General features: G+C 44.1%; 1 protein-coding gene across 7 annotated transcripts in view; it reads left to right on the forward strand.

The window, feature by feature from the left end:
- The window catches only part of myo15b (myosin XVB), a 92,577-nt gene that overhangs the window by 53,570 nt on the left and 19,631 nt on the right, over positions 1 to 19,376 (forward strand). For 6 of the 7 annotated variants that reach the window (XM_061756462.1, XM_061756464.1, XM_061756463.1 and 3 more), the window contains 8 exons: positions 444 to 852; positions 6,548 to 6,611; positions 6,687 to 6,759; positions 6,831 to 6,907; positions 6,978 to 7,054; positions 10,411 to 10,541; positions 13,839 to 13,933; positions 14,043 to 14,120. In XM_061756462.1, coding sequence (XP_061612446.1) covers positions 444 to 852; positions 6,548 to 6,611; positions 6,687 to 6,759; positions 6,831 to 6,907; positions 6,978 to 7,054; positions 10,411 to 10,541; positions 13,839 to 13,933; positions 14,043 to 14,120 — 1,004 coding nt within the window. Of the gene's footprint in view, positions 1 to 443; positions 853 to 6,547; positions 6,612 to 6,686; positions 6,760 to 6,830; positions 6,908 to 6,977; positions 7,055 to 10,410; positions 10,542 to 13,838; positions 13,934 to 14,042; positions 14,125 to 19,376 lie in introns of all 7 variants that reach the window. The other variant, XR_009785704.1, reaches the window with a different exon arrangement.

Here is a 19,376-nt window from a genome sequence, read left to right on the forward strand (position 1 = left end):
CTGGCTTGCAGGCCTTGCCACAGTGACACAGAACTGACTTGAAGTTGGCAAAATTTTTTTGAAAAAGTCGAAGACTGCCTAATTCTTAGCAAGTCCTCCCTTGTGTAGGTAAGTGGCGTAAGGTCACCAAGGACAAATGAAAATGATTTATTTTTTTTTTTTTTAAAAAGAGGGTGAAAGAAAGTGCAAAAATACATTTTCACTAGGATACACACGTTTGCAAAGATTTGTTTTCGGGGATATTGATGCCCCTGAAAAGACACTGTGAATGAGTATTTGTGTCCCCAAATTGAGTCTGAGACCCAAAATGGTTTTACGAGTAACATTTGATGTGCTCCATTCCAGCATTAACAAAATCTGCCACATCATTGAACCACTGAACTACAAAAGGCAAATCATAAGGTAGTACAAGGTACAGTAACTTCTCAAATTATTTTGTGCAGGTTGGTGTTTTGGCACAATGGGAGGACGCTCTGGTCTTTTCCCAGAGGATCTTACCCAGCCATCTGCTGCTTTGGACTACCATTATCTCCAGTTGGATCGAAGAGATGATCGGTGGAAAAGCACTAGAGGTGCAAGAACTTCCAGTAAACAAAATGAGATGCTGGTTCCCACCGGCAAGCAAATTGACAAGATTGATTCCGAGTGGACAACTACAGATGTCTCATCCCAAAGAACAGCACATACATCCATCCAGGGTTCACTTGAAGAATTACAGAGGCCAAACAGTGATTCAGACAGGCAAAGAAATGTCTCATCACGGAGATCAGTGCAGATGTCCATCCAGGGGTCGATTCAAGATGGAGAGCTCCAGATGTCAGCAATGGCTGAATTTGCCATGAAATTCTTTAGGTACTGTATGAGATAACATTTACACTCACTGCCACCTAATGCCTAATGTTGCTGCGAGCACGGATTTCAAAGCTACCGCTAGCGTCTTTTGTTCTAGTAGGAGTACGGTGAGTTGTTTGTCTGAGTAACTTGGTGAAAGGAGAAGACATTAAGATTATGAAAAGAGAAGCACATTGGTTTGTTATGTGTGTTTTTCACCATTGAAATTTGTAGTTCACAGACAGGAAATGCATTCTTCCTCTTCTTGATTTGTTTTAATCTACAGGACATATGTATAGCATAGGGCTGGGTGATATGGCTGAAAAATGTCTCACTATAGAAATATTTCATATTAGTCTATTACTAACCAGATTTGTTTTATTTATACCTATTCAAAATAATTACCCAGAGGAAAAAAATGGTGAAGTGAGATAATTTTATTTTAAAATTGTAAATGGACTGCACGTATATAGCGCTTTATCTACACAATCACAGTGCCCAAAGCGCTTTACAAAGCCTCACATTCACCTACTCACGCACACGTTTATACACCAATGGGCAACTGCTGCCATGCAAGGCTCTGCCAGGCCCACTGGGAGCAAATTAGGGTTCAGTGTCTTGCCCAAGGACACTTCGACATGTGGACAGTCGGAGCCGGGATTCGAACCAGGGACACTTCGGTCACTGGACGATCTGCTCTACCTACTGAGCCACAGAGTAAAATGTAATCTTTAACCTATAAAAAGAGGAGAACACAACTATCATCCCAGATTCTTTTTTAAATTAATTAATTGATTTTTTTTTTAATAATCTATTTGTTATCTCAAGACCAGCCCAGTTCTGAGTGACACTAGATCAGCCCAGGACTTGTTATATAATGCAGCCCTATGGGGGCCACAAGCCAGTGCAAACTGTAGGCCAGTCCCAAGCCCGGATAAATGCAGGACATCCGGCTTAAAACTTTGCCAAACATGAGCGTTCATCCAAAGAATTCCATACCGGATCGATCGTGGCCCGGGTTAACAACGTCCGCCACCGGCGCCGTCAACCTGCAGGGCGCTGTTGGAAATTCAGCTACTGTGGGTCGAATTCTAGACTCAGGACAGAAGTGAGTATTTGTGAGCAACAGTATGGTTTCATGCCTAGAAAGAATACCACAGATCCATTATTTGCCTTGAGGATGTTGATGGAAAAGTACAGACAAGGTCAGAAGGAGCTACATTGTGTCTTTGTAGATCTAGAGAAAGCCTATGACAGAGTACACAGAGAGGAACTGTGGTACTGCATGCGGAAGTCTGGAGTGGCAGAGAAGTATGTTAGAATAATACAGGACATGTAACAAGGGCAGCAGGAAAGCGGTGAGATGTGCTGTAGGTGTGACAGACAAATTTACAATATACCAAGATGGCGCCTACCAGTGTGGTCGCCTCGGTAACACGCTCTCTAGTATTGTTTTTGTGTTTTTCGTTCGTCTTTGGAGACCTTACACGACTTACTGACACAAGGGGAGACTTTCTAACCATCAAGGAGGCTACTCCGGACTTTCTGTCACCAACTTTCGCAATCCACTCAGTTCCCCCCCCCCCCCCCCCCCGAGTTACTTACCGGGGCGGCGTCCGCGGTTTTCGGCGCATGGAGACGGAGACGGCGCCACAGAGGGAAGCGAGCCGGCATTCAGGTGAAACTCCGCAAGAGAGGACACAGATTGGCGTTCCCGTCGATCCACCTCGCGAATGTATGCTCCGTACCCAACAAAATGGACGAGCTTCATCTTCTGTTAAAGACCAGTAAAGACTTCGGCCGTTCCGCCGCCATGTGCTTCACGGAGACCTGGCTTTGCGACGCTGTACCAGATGGCGCCATCATGCTTCCCGGCTTCCATATTCATCGAGCGGACCGCAACATGGAATCATCTGGGAAAACAAAGGGCGGGGGGATATGCTTCTATATCAATGCAAAATGGTGTACGGACGTCACGGAGCTCAGCACACACTGCAGCCCGCATTTGGAGTTGCAGTTTTTTAACTGTAAGCCATTCTACTCGCCGCGTGAGTTCGTATCATTCATTCTCGCTGGCGCCTATATTCCGCCTCAAGCTAACATGAACGGCGCACTGCTAACGCTCGCCGAACAAGTCAACGAAATTGAAAAAAAACACCCGGACTCACCCCTCATTATTCTCGGGGACTTTAACAAAGCTAAACTCAACCACGAACTCCCTAAATACAAACAGCACATCGACTGTCCTACCAGAGAAAATATAATTTTAGACCACTGCTACACTACGCTAAAAAACGCATACCGTGTTATACCTCGTGCTGCCCTGGGCTCGTCTGATCACTGCTTAATTCACTTAATACCGACGTACAGGCAAGAACTTAAATGTGCGAAGCCTACAGTGAAAAAGTGGACCAATGAAGCAAAGATGGAACTTCAAAGCTGTTTAGACTGCACAGACTGGAGTGTCTTTGAAAATTCAGCTGGCAGCCTGGATGAATATACGGACACTGTTACATCCTATATCAGTTTCTGTGAAGATGTGTGTGTACCAACAAAATCATTTCGCACATTCAACAACAACAAGTCGTGGTTCACTGCTAAACTTAAGCAGCTTCGCCAAGCTAAGGAGGACGCATATCAGATCGGGGACAGGGCCCTGTATAATCGAGCTAGAAACCAGCTGACGAAAGAAATTAACATTGCAAAGAGGAACTATGCAGCAAAGTTGGAAAAACTGTTTAGCGCTAACAACTCTAAATCAGTCTGCCATGCATTCCAATCGCTGACTAATTACAAGCGACGATCCCCCCTGAGAACATTAGCACACTAGCCAACGACTTGAATACCTTCTACTGCAGATTTGAAAAGGACAGTTTTTTTACTTGAGTTTGTCACATTTCTGTGGGGCCAATTACACATTACTCGTGCACTCTCTGTAGTTGTCTCGCCATGCTGCACTATTTGCATATACTGGCCACTCATGCCAGAGTAGCATCTGTTCCATTTGCATACTGATTGAGGGATATCTGCAACATTTGCACAACCAACATTGTCCCAGATTATCGCACTACTCGTCACTGTAAACCGCATACACTCCTTGAAGTCTCGGCGCCCTTTGCACAATGGTCATTGCATCGGACTATTGCAATATTAGTCATTCGAACTGCTGTAAGTGCTAGAGGACTCTGCATCTTTTTGCACAATTGTCCAAAAAATAAAATAAAATGTACCGGCATTACCAGATAACTAGCAACCCTTTACTGCTCAGTGACTGTTTTTTTTTGTCAATGTCTTTATGTCTTCAAAGCGTTCTCTGTCAATTGACTGTCTGTTGTCGTACTAGAGCGGCTCCAACTACCGGAGACAAATTCCTTGTGTGTTTTTGGACATACTTGGCAAATAAAGATGATTCTGATTCTGATTAAGGTGGAGGTGGTACTGCATCAGGGATCAGCCCTGAGCCCCTTCCTGTTTGCAGTGGTGATAGATAGGCTGACAGATGAGGTTAGACTGGAATCCCAGTGGACCATGATGTTTGCAGATGACATTGTGATCTGCAGGGAAAGCAGGGAGCAGGTGGAGGAACAGTTAGAAAGATGGAGGCATGCACTGGAATGCAGAGGAATGAAGATTAGCCGAAGTAAGACAGAATATATGTGTATGAATGAGAGGGGTGGTGGGGGAAGAGTGAGGCTACAGGGAGAAGAGATAGCAAGGGTGGAGGACTTTAAATACTTGGGGTCAACCGTCCAGAGCAATGGTGAGTGTGGTCAGGAAGTGAAGAAACGGGTCCAAGCAGGTTGGAACGGGTGGAAGGAAGGTGTCAGGTGTGTTATGTAACAGAAGAGTCTCTGCTAGGATGAAGGGCAAAGTTTATAAAACAGTGGTGAGGCCAGCCATGATGTACAGATTAGAGACAGTGGCACTGAGGAGACAACAGGAAGCAGAGCTGGAGGTGGTGGAAATGAACATTTTGAGGTTCGCTCTCAGAGTGACCAGGTTGGATAAAATTTAAAATGAGCTCATCAGAGGAACAGCCGATGTTTGATGTTTTGGAGACAAAGTTAGAGAGAGCAGGCTTCGATGGTTTGGACACGTCCAGAGGAGAAATAGTGAGTATATTGGTAGAAGGATGATGAGGATGGAGCTGCCAGGCAAGAGAGCGAGAGGAAGACCAAAGAGAAGGTTGATGGATGTCGTGAGGGAAGACATGAGGGCAGTTGGTGTTCGAGAGGAGGATGCAGGAGATAGGCTTATATGGAAAAGGATGACGCACTGTGGCGACCCCTAAAGGGACAAGCCGAAAGGAAAAGAAGAAGAAGTATAGTATTGTAATATCTGCGATTATGAGTGTACGCATTTAAGGGGGCTGGCGAGGGTGAGTAGTTTGACGGGAGCCACAGAAAAGAGAGTCTAAAGACGCAAATGGCATGAATTGTGAGGTTCACTGGCACCTCCGTTCATTCCTCACCACTTGCAAAGACATTACAGTATGAACAATCGTTGTGGCGGCTGGCTTGACACTGGTCGAATGTTGACGCCTGTGGCTTGACGCTGGTGTACTCTAATGGATGACAGCAGCTGAGATTGTAAAATAAATGAGTCCTATCGCTAGGCTTTGTAGGTGACGATATACCTGCATAGTTTACAGACGGCGTCGGTCGTCTCACTCTTGCCAGACTTAAAATATCCATAACCATTGCCAAACTTGTGACATTACATACTCAAGTCAACAATTTATACTGAGTGCACAGTGTTCTTTTTGTTCTAAGACACGATGGGGAAATATTAAATCGCTACTGTCCATGTTACTCAACGGGTTATTAGAAAAGGGTGAATAAGTTTGATGATAAAACCAATTTTGCTTAGCTGGACCGTGATCGGTCGGAAGGCCTAAGAGCAGATCTCAATTCTCTTCCAAGCGTCTACCTCCTCAATATACATTGACAGCAACCCGGCAAAAAGAGAAATGAGATGAGCCCTGAAGCCTCTGTTGTAGCAGAATGCCTTGCAGCGTCACCGGCATGTTTTGTTTTTGTCTATCGAATGTATTTTCTATTGATATTGATCACCTGTCTATTGCGATCTGTATTGATGTTGAATTTTTCGCCCAGCCCTATGACAACAAAGAAATGTTTTCTTTCGGTAAAAATGTGGAGCGCTTTAACCAACACCTTCAATCTTGTCACGTTAATTGGACACCAAGTTGGCTGACTCCTGACGACAATTATGGTAGCTCTTGGATATTAATTCAGTCGCTAACCTCGGGGTTTGCATACTTTTTCCACCGTTGCAATGTGAATTTGTACATACTTTGTCTAATAAAAACATAAAAACGTATGTAATTGAATGATATCAGTTGAAGATACAACTGCTGTTGTAACTTCTGCAGATGACATTTTAAGACCAATTTATGCAAACTTCCATGTAATTCCAAAGGGTTCATCTACTTATTCTTGCAACTGCATGTGTATATTTATTTATATTACTGTGTTATACGCATGTGTGCATATGGCCTCTATGTACACTGTAAATACAGTATATGTGTATATGTACTTTATATATAGTATATGTATATATGTACAGTATATATATATATATGTAAAGTATGTGCTTAATATTTTTAGAGAGTTAAGACTCATGGAATAATAGTTATATATATTGTATGTATTTTATTATTAATAAATAATATCTGGCTATCATCTCTTTATCAAAGACTGGAAAATGAAGGCTGCAAATCAAGTGTCAGGACCTTTTCTGAGGCAGTTCAATTTACAGAGGTAAAGCAAAGCCATCACTAACATTTTTTTACAAATCATGAAGCATTTTCAAATACACATCTGATTAATTTGCAGGTTCCCATTAAAGAGTCCCTAATTCTCTACAATGATCCCAGCAGCAATGATTTATCAATCCAGTGCTTTCGAAGTAAGTATAATCATGCTAAATTTATTCGAAATAAACCAGTTTTTTTCCTAATAGTCATTGTTTCTTCAAAGACGTGATGCAGATTATGGGTGATACGGCGATGAAAAAGCATACCACCCAAACAGACTGTCTGAACCACATCTTGCTGGTCAGTTCTCACATAAATAGTGTATCTGACACAAAATGGAAATAAAATGTTCTTTACATACTCTTTTCAGCTAGGGAAGGAAAAGGAACTGCTGAGAGACGAAATCTACTGTCAGGTTATCAAGCAAACCACGAACAACCATACTAAGTAAGTGTGTTTGGTAACATTTGAAACAATTTGCAGAATTTTCTAGTAACACTTTTTCACAGTGTATAGTCGCAATTAAAATTGGTCAAGATAAGTACTGGTACGTAAGCATCCATCCATTTTCTGAACCGCTTCTCCTCACGAGGGTCGCGGGCATGCTGGAGCCTATCCCAGCTATGTTCAGGCGAGAGGCGGGGTACACCCTTAACTGGTCACCAGCCAATCGCAGGGCACATAGAAACAAACAACCATTCACACCTACGGGCAATTTAGAGTCTTCAATCAACCTACCACGCATATTTTTGGGATGTGGGAGGAAACCGGAGTGCCCGGAGAAAAGCCACGCAGGCACGGGGAGAACATGCAAACTCCACACAGGCGGGGCCGGGATTTGAACCCCGGTCCTCAGAACTGTGAGACAGATGTGCTAACCAGTCGTCCGCTGTGCCGCCTGGTACATAACAATTTGGGAATTTAAAGCAAATACAGCACCACCTCTGAAGCACAACAATCTTTTTACAGAAGCTGGTTTTATTTATACAGTATCAGTCTAGATTTCGAAACATGGATTAAGCATCAACATGAACAGAAATGGGGCGGCACGGTGGCCGACTGGTTAGAGCGTCAGCCTCACAGTTCTGAGGTGCGGGGTTCAATCCCCGTCCCCGCCTGTGTGGAGTTTGCATGTTCTCCCCGTGCCTGCGTGGGTTTTCTCCGGGCACTCCGGTTTCCTCCCACATCCCCAAAACATGCATTAATTGGAGACTCTAAATTGCCCGTAGGCATGACTGTGAGTGCGAATGGTTGTTTGTTTCAATGTGCCCTGCGATTGGCTGGCAACCATTTCAGGGTGTACCCCGCCTCCTGCCCGATGACAGCTGGGATAGGCTCCAGCACGCCCGCGACCCTAGTGAGGAGAAGCGGCTCAGATAATGGATGGATGGATGGATGAACAGAAATGAACCACAACAAACAATCCACAAAGAACTCTAAAGGGGACCTGTTATGGAAAATAGAATTTTTAATTGTCTGTATACAAATGACTTGCAATCTGGGCTGAGCGAAAATGGCCGGTAAGATGAGCTGCAGTCTTAGCTAACAGCCTCCTCTCCAGCACCCCTGAATAGACTTTACCAGGGAGGGTGAGGACTATGATCCCCCTGTAGTTGGAACACACCCTCTGGTCCCCCTTCTTAAAAAGGGGGACCACCACCCCAGTCTGCCAATCCAGAGGCACTGTCCCCGATGTCCACGCAATGTTGCACAGGCATGTCCACCAGGACAGCCCAACAACATCCAGAGCCTTTAGGAACTCCGGGCTCATCCACTCCCGAGGCTTTGCCACCGAGGAGCTTTTTAACCACCTCGGTGACCTCAACCCCAGACATAGGAGAGACCCCTTACCGAACCTCAGAGACCCCAGACTCTGCTTGCTCATGGGAAGGCGTGTCAGTGGAATTGAGGAGGCCTTTGAAGTATTCTCTCCACAGACTCACAACATCCTGAGTCGAGGTCAGCAGCGCCCCAGCCCCACAATACACAGTGCTGATGGTGCACTGCATCCCCCTCCTGAGATGCCAGATGGTGGACCAGAATTTCCTCGAAGCCGTCCGGAAGTCTTTCTCTTTGGCCTCACAGAACTCCTCCCACACCCGAGTTTTTGCTTCAGCAACCAACAAAGCTGCATTCTGCTTGGCCAGCCGGTACCCACTAGCTGTCTCAGGAGTCCCACAGGCCAAGAAGGCCCGATACGATTCAGCTTGACGGCATCCCTCACTGTTGGTGTCCACCAACAGATTACCGCCACGACAGGCACCGACAACAGGCATCGACCACCTTATGGCCACCGCTCCAGTCGGCTGTCTCGGCAATGGAGGCGCGAAACATGGTCCACTCGGACTCAATGTCCCCCGCCTCTCCCGGAACATGACCAAAGTTCTGTCAGAGGTGGGAGTTGAAACTCCTTCTGACAGAGGATTTTGCCAGACGTCCCAAGAAGACCCTCACAATACGTTTGGGCCTTCCAGGTCGGACCGGCACCTTCTACCACCATTGGAGACTACTCACCACCAGGTGGTGATCAGTTGACAACTCTTTCCCTCTTCACTCGAGTGTCCAAGACATGCGGCCGCAAGTCCGATGATACAACCACAAAGTCGATTATCGAACTGCGACCTAGGGTGTCCTGGTGCAAAGTGCACGTGTGGACACCCTTATTGCTTGAACATGGTGTTAGTTATGGACAATCCGTGATGAGCACAGAAGTCCAATAACAGAACACCGCTCAGGTTCTGATCGGGGGCTGTTCCTCCCAATCATGCCCTTCCAGGTCTCACTGTCATTGCCCATGTGAGCATTGAAGTCCCCCAGCAGAATGATGGAGTCCCCAGAGGGAGCGCTCTCCAGCACCCCATCCAAGGACTCCACAAAGGGTGGGTATTCTGAACTGCTGTTAGGTGCATAGGCACAGACAAGAGTCAGGACCCGTCCCCCCCACCCGAAGGTGGCGCGAGGCTACCCTCTCGTCCACCAGGGTGAGCCCCAACATACAGGCGCTGCGCCGGTGGGACAATAAGTATACCCACACCTGCTCTGCGCTTCTTACCGTGGGCAACTCCAGAGTGGAAGATACTCCAACCCCTCTCAAGAGGACTGGTACCTGAGCCCAAGCCATGTGTGGAGGCGAGCCCAACTATATCTAGTCGGAACTTCTTGACCTCACACACCAGCTCGGACTAGTTCCCTGCCAGAGTGGTAACATTCCACGTCCAGAGAGCTAGGATCTGTAGCCGGGGATCAGATCACCAAGGTCTCTGCCTTTGGCCACCGCCCAGCTCACACTGCACTCAACCCCTATGGCCCCTCCCACAGGTGATGAGCCCATGGGAAGGGGGACCCATGTTACCCTTTCAGGCTGTGCCCGGCGCTTGCCTTTGAGCCCCACCTCAAGGGAGACCGAAATCCATTAATTTTATTCGTCATGGGGATTTTTGGAGCCGTGCTTTGCCTGGTCCCTCACCTAGGACCTGTTTGCCATGGGTGACCCTACCAAGGGTGTGAAGCCCCAGACAACTTAGCTCCTCGGATCATTGGGACCCACAAACCCCTCCACCACGATAAGGTGACAGCTCCAGGAGGGGGTCACTAGATTTAGGTTGCTAAACAGAGCGAAAAGTTGACAACACTGAGTCACCGTACTTCGAAAAAACCGAGTGATTTCAACTAGCTTGAGAAGTGGATTATAAATGGGCTGTAATTGTTGATCCTTTGTGTATTGACAGAATGGCAGACAACATTTATTTAACACCTTTTCAATTGTGAAAAAAAACAACTCCTGTTTATGTGCATCTACACAGATCCAGCTGCAATCTAGGCTGGCATCTATTCAAACTGATTGCTGGGTTCTTCCCCTGTTCTGGTCATCTAAAGCCCTATGTTACACGTCACCTCCATGACATCGCAACGGACCAAAAACACCTTTACCGAGGTACAACAGTTTTCATTTATGTCATATGACATCACTTTTGCTTTTTATATTCTCCCATTCGTGCCTAAGACCCCTATCTCACTGGCCTGGAGGCTAGTTGGCGACCTGATGGCGACTCGAGTCGCCGCTGGTTGCAGACACATATCCTCGACGTCTCCTGGAGTTCCCAGGGAGTCCCGGTGAAATAGAACATGTTCAATTTAATTGGAGACCTTTTGGAGAGTCCTCTTCACGCTCACTAAACAGAAAAAGTTTAAAAAGTCACAAAACTGCAATCAATCATCACCATATTTTATGTGCCCACTTCAACCTCTGTAAATATCAGAAATATCGCCCTGATATTTAGGATTTTATGGACATTAAATGTTTTCCTCTCTGGTGAGCGCGGACGGCCGCCAATGAAACTTTGGTGACGTCAATTTGAGAGTTGAAAGAGATCTGAGATTAAGTTAAAATGGTTTCATCTGTATTGAGAGCTGTTATTAAGCATGCATGAATAAATTACACAGGGAAACCGGTTTCCTCTCTGTAGGGAACCGATCAATATAAACTTTTTCAAACTCACACACATAATATAAAAGTTAATTGGTTGTCACCTTGTCTGGCGATCTCTCCCAGACATTGTCCTGGTGACAGCACAAGCAATATTTTGGTCTCCCAGGTCTCGGAATCGCCACAGCAGTTTCGGTGACGTCTCTGCCAGTGAGATAGGGGTCTAAATCCTTTTTTAGTGCCTGCAATTTTCATTCATGTGTAATCTCTCATCCAGACTGCGTGTAAATTGGGAATGAATGTGGAGGTGTGAGTCATTGACATTGTTGGCTGAGTGGAAATCCTTAAACATAATGAATGCATTATGCATTACACTTATATAGCACTTTTTTTAAGGAGCTCAAAGCGCTTTACAATTGGATGCACTATTCATTCATTACATGTTTATACCCTAGAGGTGGTAAGCTACTTGTATAGCCAAAGCTGCCTTGTGACAGTCTTATGGAAGCTGCCATTCTGCACCTATGGCCCCTCCAACGACCAACAAACCTACCAAATTCATTCAAGGGTAATTTAGGTTAAGTGTCTTGGCCAGTTTGCAGGGCGTACACTTACCCTTTGCGCCACACCCCACACATAAATGTACTTTTCCTCTGACTTGTGAATGTCATTTAAATGAGTGATTTCCAACCTTTATGGAGCCAAGGCACATATTTTTGAAAAATCTCACAGCACACCAACAAACAAAAATGTCACAAAAAGTAGATACATTAATTACTATATGTACTTCCTGCCATCTCATAGAAGAGCATTTATTTGTTCTGTCTGTCACTTTATCTCACTGGCATAAAGAGACAATTTATATGAGAAATGAATTTGTCGAAGTTGAACGCTTGCGTTCAATTCCGGGTTAGTCCGATTTAGGTTTTAACGTTAAAATCAGACTATTTTATCTCGAAAAGGGGCACCACATCTCTTTTTAGGTGTGTAAAAAAAGGGATGAAAAAAACCCCCGTCTCATAATTTGAAGGTTGGTACATTTTATGAAATACAAGTCCTAGATTACAGAGGGTTCATTATTAAACGCAAAATACACAAAACACAAGGAGTGGAATTTTATAGAATATTTAATGACATCTACAAGGGATCTATAGGGAAACAGAGTCTAACTCCAGGAAGAAAATACAACCCCTATTCCAATGAAGTTGGGACGTTGTGTTAAACAAATAAGAACAGAATACAATGATTTGCCAAGCATGTTCATGTGTGACTGGTATAGGATGCCAGTAGTTGCATGCTGAGGCTCCGCCTACCGATCACAGCTCGGGAAAGTGACCGAAGCCGCATGGTCGGCTTCGTCGATCGAAAGTGCCGCCGACTTGGTTGCGGCAGGCGCTCGTGCACGTGGTGACGCCGGAGGACACGGAAAAGGAAGGGGGTTGGCCTAGGCCATCCCGTGGCTGGCGAGATTATCCAGCCAGGACGGCAGAGGAACAGGACACGAGGAATAAAAACAAGAGTGAGAAAAGGCAGGAGCCACAGGTTAAATAACCAGGAGGCGTGTCCAAGAGGACAGAGGAAACCTAAGACCACACCCATCGACTTGAATTTTAATCTAGTTAAGCCATAAAAGTGGTGTAAAAATCATATCTTAATATAAAATACTCAAAACCTTGTACTCTTACTCATAGATCAAGCATATAGTATGACTGTTTAAACTTTAGTCTTGCCAAATCAACTGCTTATGGTTCAATCACATTTGGGTCAGAGTCACTCCAATAGCGTTCTGGAAGTTTCTTTTACAATATTATTAGTACGTGTGGCGTATGTTGTAATTGCAGCCAAACTTCAAGTGCAATACGATGATGCACCTTGACAGGGTGCTTGACTTACTACATCTTACACACCTTTGAGTGTGTATCTGGCATGAAGGTGCATAAATTACAGACTTAGGTGGACAGGAGCATCTACACAGCCAGAAAAGTGCGCAACAGCGAACCTTTCCCTGTAGCACACATGGGAGAATAGGGCCCATATTGTATAATAATAAAAACTTGCTTTTCCTGACCAACTCAATCCATCTATCAGTGCAGGTAAAAATGTAACCCCCCCCCCCCGTTAGGTCATGGGTCATATTGACCCATTTTGATGTTTAAAACTCAGAGATAATATTGTAAAAATTTCAGAACGGTCTTGTTGTGTTCTTCTTTTTATTATACAAGTATTATACAGTATACAGCATAAATGGGTTAGGTTATATAGGTTATAAATGTTGTAGTAAATATATTGATCCGGCAGTGAAACAAGAGGCTAAAATGTCTAATGTGCATACTTTTTTTTTTTCCTCAGTAATTTTTTTATTATTAGTTATTATACAACTCATTGATTTAAACTTTTTTTTTAAAAATGCAATGTGTTTCATTGACCCATGAACATTTTTGATGTAACAAAGAAACAAACATAACAGGATTGTTAATCACCAAATTGTGTGGTTGGATGTGGCGTCATATTTGGCTTATCAATCAACCAAAAATATAAATGAAACGTCACAAAGATATTATTAAGACACCTGGGAACTGTTTTACAGTAAATTATTCAAAACATGCATTATATGTCTTCTTTAATGCAGATGTGTGTCTGAAAGTGGTAAAACATTACAGAGGTCTTCAACGTCAATATTGTAAATGGCAGTAATTTTGAAATTTTTATGTTCAAATTTACTGATTCGAGATTCGTTTATGATAAATGATTAAAATAATGAAATGTCATGTCTCTTTTGATTCCTACAATTTTATGTACCCTCAGAGCTGGCATCTGTGTGTCAGGATAACCTTCAGCGATCCCTCAGTTTTGGTGGTCGCCGTAACATCCCTTCACATGTTGAGCTGGAGTCCATCCTGGCAAGTTAAGCTATTGTCTTATACAGTACAGAAATTGCTCAAAAAGGTGGGAAAACTTACTACTCTAGCATTGTTTGAATCTGTAATTTTACGTCTTGCATTTCTTCAGGCTGGCAAATCCTCACAACTCATTTCCATCCAGCTGCCAGGACAGGTGGAATTCCCTATCAAGATACATAGCTTCATTGTAGGTATTGCTTTCTCCCACCGACGGATGATAGTGTAGTAATAGTTTCATTTGAAGCATGGTCACGTTGTCTGTGTTTATAACAGTACAGTACTTCAGTAACTCAAAATGGCCAAAAAGAGTATTTTGATCCCTCAAACTACAAATAAAAAGAGCCAGCTTGGCCAAACAACAAAATCCAATAGGCACATCTATTATGAGAATACACATGTAAATGTCTCAAAATGTAATGCCAAAAAAAAAAATAATGGTAATATCTGGTTAATTTTTTTTGCTCCCAGTGGGCCTTGCAGTGCCTTGCACGGCAGCAGCCTCCCATTAGTGCATGGATGTGAGGCTTTGTAAAGCGCTTTGGGCACTGTGATACTCCAGATAAAGCGCGATATAAGTGCAGTCCATGTATCATTTCCATGAGTCATACTTTAAGGATTTTTGACATCACTTTCAAATTTGAACCCTACTATATGGGGGTGATGGTATTATATTATATACTAAACCATTTACAGAACATTTACTTCATTGTGCATTGTACCAACATTTTATGATTAATAATGAAATCTTTGGTTTGAGTTTTCCAACATGTAAGCAGTTGGGTAGCCAAAAATCGCACTCAAGAAGGAGTACTATAATTTTAGAAAAATACGACTCAAAAGTAAAAAGTAGTCCTCCAAACAATTTAAAAAGTAAACTTATTCACACTGCACTTTGCAGGGCGCAGCGCGCCATCAACAGACCCATTCATCGTGTATGTGCTGTGAGGGCGCAAAGACCACACTATGTCACGTTGCAGCATGCCCCGAGCTGAAAAATGTTCAACTCGACAGCGGCGTCGCTGTGACGTCACACGGGGCATTTAATAGGAAAAGGGTTGGCAGAGTGATTTCAGAGTGCTAATAGCCATAGACAAACCTGCGGGAAAAGCATCCATGCTACTTTCTGGTAGGCCGCTAAGCAGAAACTTCCAAATATTGGCAATATGCGCCCTGCACCAAGAAAACATATTGCAGTGTGAAAAGGCCTTAAGAGTAAATATGTACTCAATAAAAAAAATACTCTAGTGCTGAGTAAGTGGTGAGTAACTTCTGATTTATCATTTTCTTAATAAGAGCATGAATGTCAAATAGAAAAAAAAAAAGAAGAGCAGGGATTTGCAACTTCACATATTTAATATTTAATTAAAACAATAATGAATTAAACATAAAATAACATACATTCAAGACAATTTTACTACAAGAAATTGTCTTAAATTAAGTTTCTTTTTTTTTTACACTCGTGAAACATCGAAATAGGCTTGGGTGTCAGAGATGCCATAATATAGCCGTTCATTTTAGTAGTGTGTAGGGTAAAAAGATGGAATGTGAGGCTAGGGGTGTTCTGCATCTTCTTCTTTCTGCCATGCTTAGCGTGAATGAGTCACTTTGAAAACTGTGGGTGGATCTTATGTCTCTTGATTGCAACGTTCCTGGCTCCTCACGCCTGGATGCTGTCACTGTGCCATATGGAGGAGCATCTCAGTTGTCTTAAATGAACATCGAGGTGCGAGGAACGAGCATCGAAGAGGTCTCACGGAAGCGTTGGAGCAGAGCATTCCTAAAGAGGGATGTTTCAGGCGGCTGCTGAATTTCCTGCTGCTCCGAGTCAGAGAAGACCGACCTTATGACCTGAGCTGCCTGTGCGCAGGTTATCAGCTACAGCTTCCGGTGTATCCACACTTGCTGCATCGCCGCGCCCCATCACTACAGGACTAAACGAGGCACAGGTGGCCTTCCCTCAGCCGGCGTTGATGTTCCTCAGGGGAGAGACGGAACCTGCCCAGTTGCATCGGTTCATCCGTGGTGACCCTAGCCAGTGGATTGAGACTGGCAACAGGGGATCTGCCTTGGTTTGGCTGGTCACCGAGGCTCGTCCTCCAAGTGCGCGGTGGCGCATCCATCCGCCGATCTCCGTCCAGCTTGCGATCCAAAAGCCTTTTGTCAATCTTTATAGCGAGAGCGATGAGATTGTCCAAGTCATTTGGCAGGTCTAGTGGGACCAAATGATCTTTGACGGCAGGGGATAGTCCTTGAAAAAAATGGATCGAGTAGTGCTCTGTTGTTCCACTGACTCTCAGCTGCTAGAATGTGAAACACAATCGCGTAATCTGAGACCCTGCGCTTGCCTTGTTGTAAGGTGACAAGGGAGCGAGCTGCCTCACGATCTGGTGTGGAATACTGAAAAACTTGCTCCATAGTCTTTACGAAAGAAGCCCAAGAATGACACGGGGCGGAATTGCGGCTCTATTCAGCAGTAGCCCACGCCTCCGCACGACCAGTCAGGTGGGAAATGACAAAAGCGATCTTTGCCCACTCGGTGGGGAAGGCAGCTGCCTGCAGCTCAAAGTGGCGTTCGCACTGAGTGATGAACGGCTTCATATTCCCAGAATCTCCAGAGGACCTCTCCGGTCGAGAGAGCTGTGGGCAGACAGCAGCAGAGGTGGCAGGTGGCGACATGGTGACTGATTCACATGGAAACGGTGGTACATTGGTGGCATCGGGTGCTGTGCCAGCTGGTTCCTTGTTCTGAACAATATTCATTAGAATTTCAAACTGTGAGGCCACCTGTCTTATAGTGTCCTGATGCTCTGACAGTTCCTTTAGATGAAGGTGGAGGGCAGCAAGCTGCTCATCCTGCTTCAAGATGCGTTGACCCTGCGCTTGAAGGGCTTTGCGTACCGGGTCTGAGTCTGCTGGGTCCATGTTATGGCCAGTTCGTTCTGTCATGAACGGAACAAAGGACAGAACCCAAATGCACGACTCCAATTCAAATGGACAGTTTCAAAAAGAGAGGTTTAATAAACGGGCAGAGGTCGGTACACAGGCAGACAATCCGAAAAGGCCACAGTATCCAAAAAACGTGAGGCAAAGAGGCAAGGTCAATAATCAGATGGATGCCATTTTTGCCCAGTCTCTTCCTTATTGTTGAGTCATTAACATTGACCTTAACTGAAGCGAGGGACGCCTGCAGTTCTTTAAACGTTGTCCTGGGTTCCTGGATGAGTCGTAGCTGTACTTTTGCTGGCTGGCCACTCCTGGGAAGGTTCACCACTTTTCCATGTTTTCTGCATTTCAGGATAATGACTTTCACTGTGCTTCGCAGGAGTCCTAAAATCTTTAATTCAAGTCATTTATTTGTACAGCCCTTAATCAAAAAAGAGGCTCAAAGGGCTTCACAGGCCCACAGAATGTTTGATGACATTCCCGAATATAAACCCCCCAATCAGTCAAGGAAAACCTCCACACCACATTTGGGGGAAAAAAGAAACCTTTAGAAGGGACGGCAGATGGGGGGGATCCCCCTTCCAGGATGACCAGGATGCAATGGATGTCGAGTGGGCAACATTTATCACATAGTCTGCTGCTGTACAATGTTCAATAAGATGGCATGAGAGATTTAAAGAGAAAAGGCACCACAGTGTAGATGGCTTCTGTGGTTCTGCCTCAGTACCTGGCTAGGTTTGGTGGCAGCAGAATCCTCCATTGCAATGACTCCGGGGGAAGTGGTCCACCTCAGATCTTGTCGGTTTGGTCGATGCAGAACCCAAACACAGTATTACCTGGCCCTCTCTCCGAGCAGGAGACGAGGGGGGAGGACATAGGACAAGCGGCATTAAAACAGGCCAACATGTACTTTAAATAAACACGAAAGAATGGGAAAAAAGTCTTAAGGCTATGGTATGTAACTTTTGCCCCCCACCCCTAAGCTCAAATTCTGCATTACAACAAAAGAACAGAGCCGTCGCTTCAATATGATATAGGCAATGCACGCTATGCCCCGTATATATGATTCTACAACATTTTTACTATGTTTTGAAGGACATGGGTCAGTTCCCTGCTGTCATTTCCGTGCCGTCATTTGCAGTGTGCCAGCAACTGGGCCAACGCAGGAAATTAATAGGGCATTCACTAAATATTAAAAAATAAGATACTGACAAATACAGCAAGATGTTAGAGGAGCTGAATGACTTAATCAGCAAAAAAAAAAAAAAAAGTAATTTTCACCCAAGCCACAACTAAAGGTGGTTAGGGTTAGGGTTACCTAACCCTAACCACCTTTAGTTGTGGCTTGGGTGAAAATTACTTTTTTTTTTTTTTTTTTTTTAAACAAAAAAAGTTGTGAATGTGCTTTAAGTAGGGATTTAAACATTTGTACTGAGGTAGCAGCTGTAATATCCAAGTATTGGATACTATATATGGTAATAGAAAATGCTCGAGAGCCTGCTAACTTCTTTCTGGCTCTCGGATGTCACCAAAAGACCAGCGTTTTGCGAGTGCAGGTTTTGGGATAGAACATACGATATAACGAGGTCAGCAAAATAAGAGGGTGCTAACCAGTGTAATATTTTATTAAGAGTAAGTAACAGGACCTTAAAATTGCATCTCAAGCAGACCGGGAGCCAATGCAAGTATTCATTGTAGTAATATTAATAGGATTACGTTGTCTAGAACCCGTAATATATTTTGTGTTGCTGTGGGCCCGGCAAGAGATTAATACTGCGGGAATCTGGTAGTTATTTCTTGACTTATCATCAGAAGAAAGAGAGTGCTTAATTTCATCACACAGTACTACCTCAGTAGAAAGCATAACAGGCTGTAATACATTAGTGGGTCGTGGATCAGAATGTGTAGTATGTCGCTTTAATCTACTGATAGCACTATGTGTGTTGGTACAGTTCATCTTAGCGCTAGTTAGCCTTAACCTTACAGACTCCACACCAGTTCTAACAGGCTCACTAATCACCTGTTTCCTGGCTTGCTCTCGTGTGGACTGTCATGGAAAGCTCAAACAGTAATCTATGTTTCTAGAAAGCAAAGCAAAGCAAATTTTTTATATAGCGCATTTCATACACAAGGTAATTCACATGATTAAAAGCATTTAAAAACAAAGAAAAAAACAGCGTATAAACATTTAAAACAAAGAGAAACAAAATAAAATAAAAATACAATTAAAACAGCATACAGTGCAAGAAATAACCCTAACCCTAACCTAAAACACAGTGGAGGATCACTATGATGGTAAAGACCTCTCAATCAAAGTGTAGGAAAACAGAACGTAAGTGGGGAAAAACTAAACTCCAACTTGACTATGACCTCAACAGACAGTCTTTGAAATTTGAACCATGAGTTGGTCAGCAACACTTTTCTGAAATCATCAGTAAGAACCTCAATAATAATCGCACTCTGTTTTCTGTGGTTGAGAAGCTCACAAACCCCCCTTATC

The sequence above is a fragment of the Phyllopteryx taeniolatus genome, chromosome 19 (assembly GCF_024500385.1).
Source record: "Phyllopteryx taeniolatus isolate TA_2022b chromosome 19, UOR_Ptae_1.2, whole genome shotgun sequence".
In the NCBI taxonomy this organism is placed as follows: domain Eukaryota; kingdom Metazoa; phylum Chordata; class Actinopteri; order Syngnathiformes; family Syngnathidae; genus Phyllopteryx; species Phyllopteryx taeniolatus.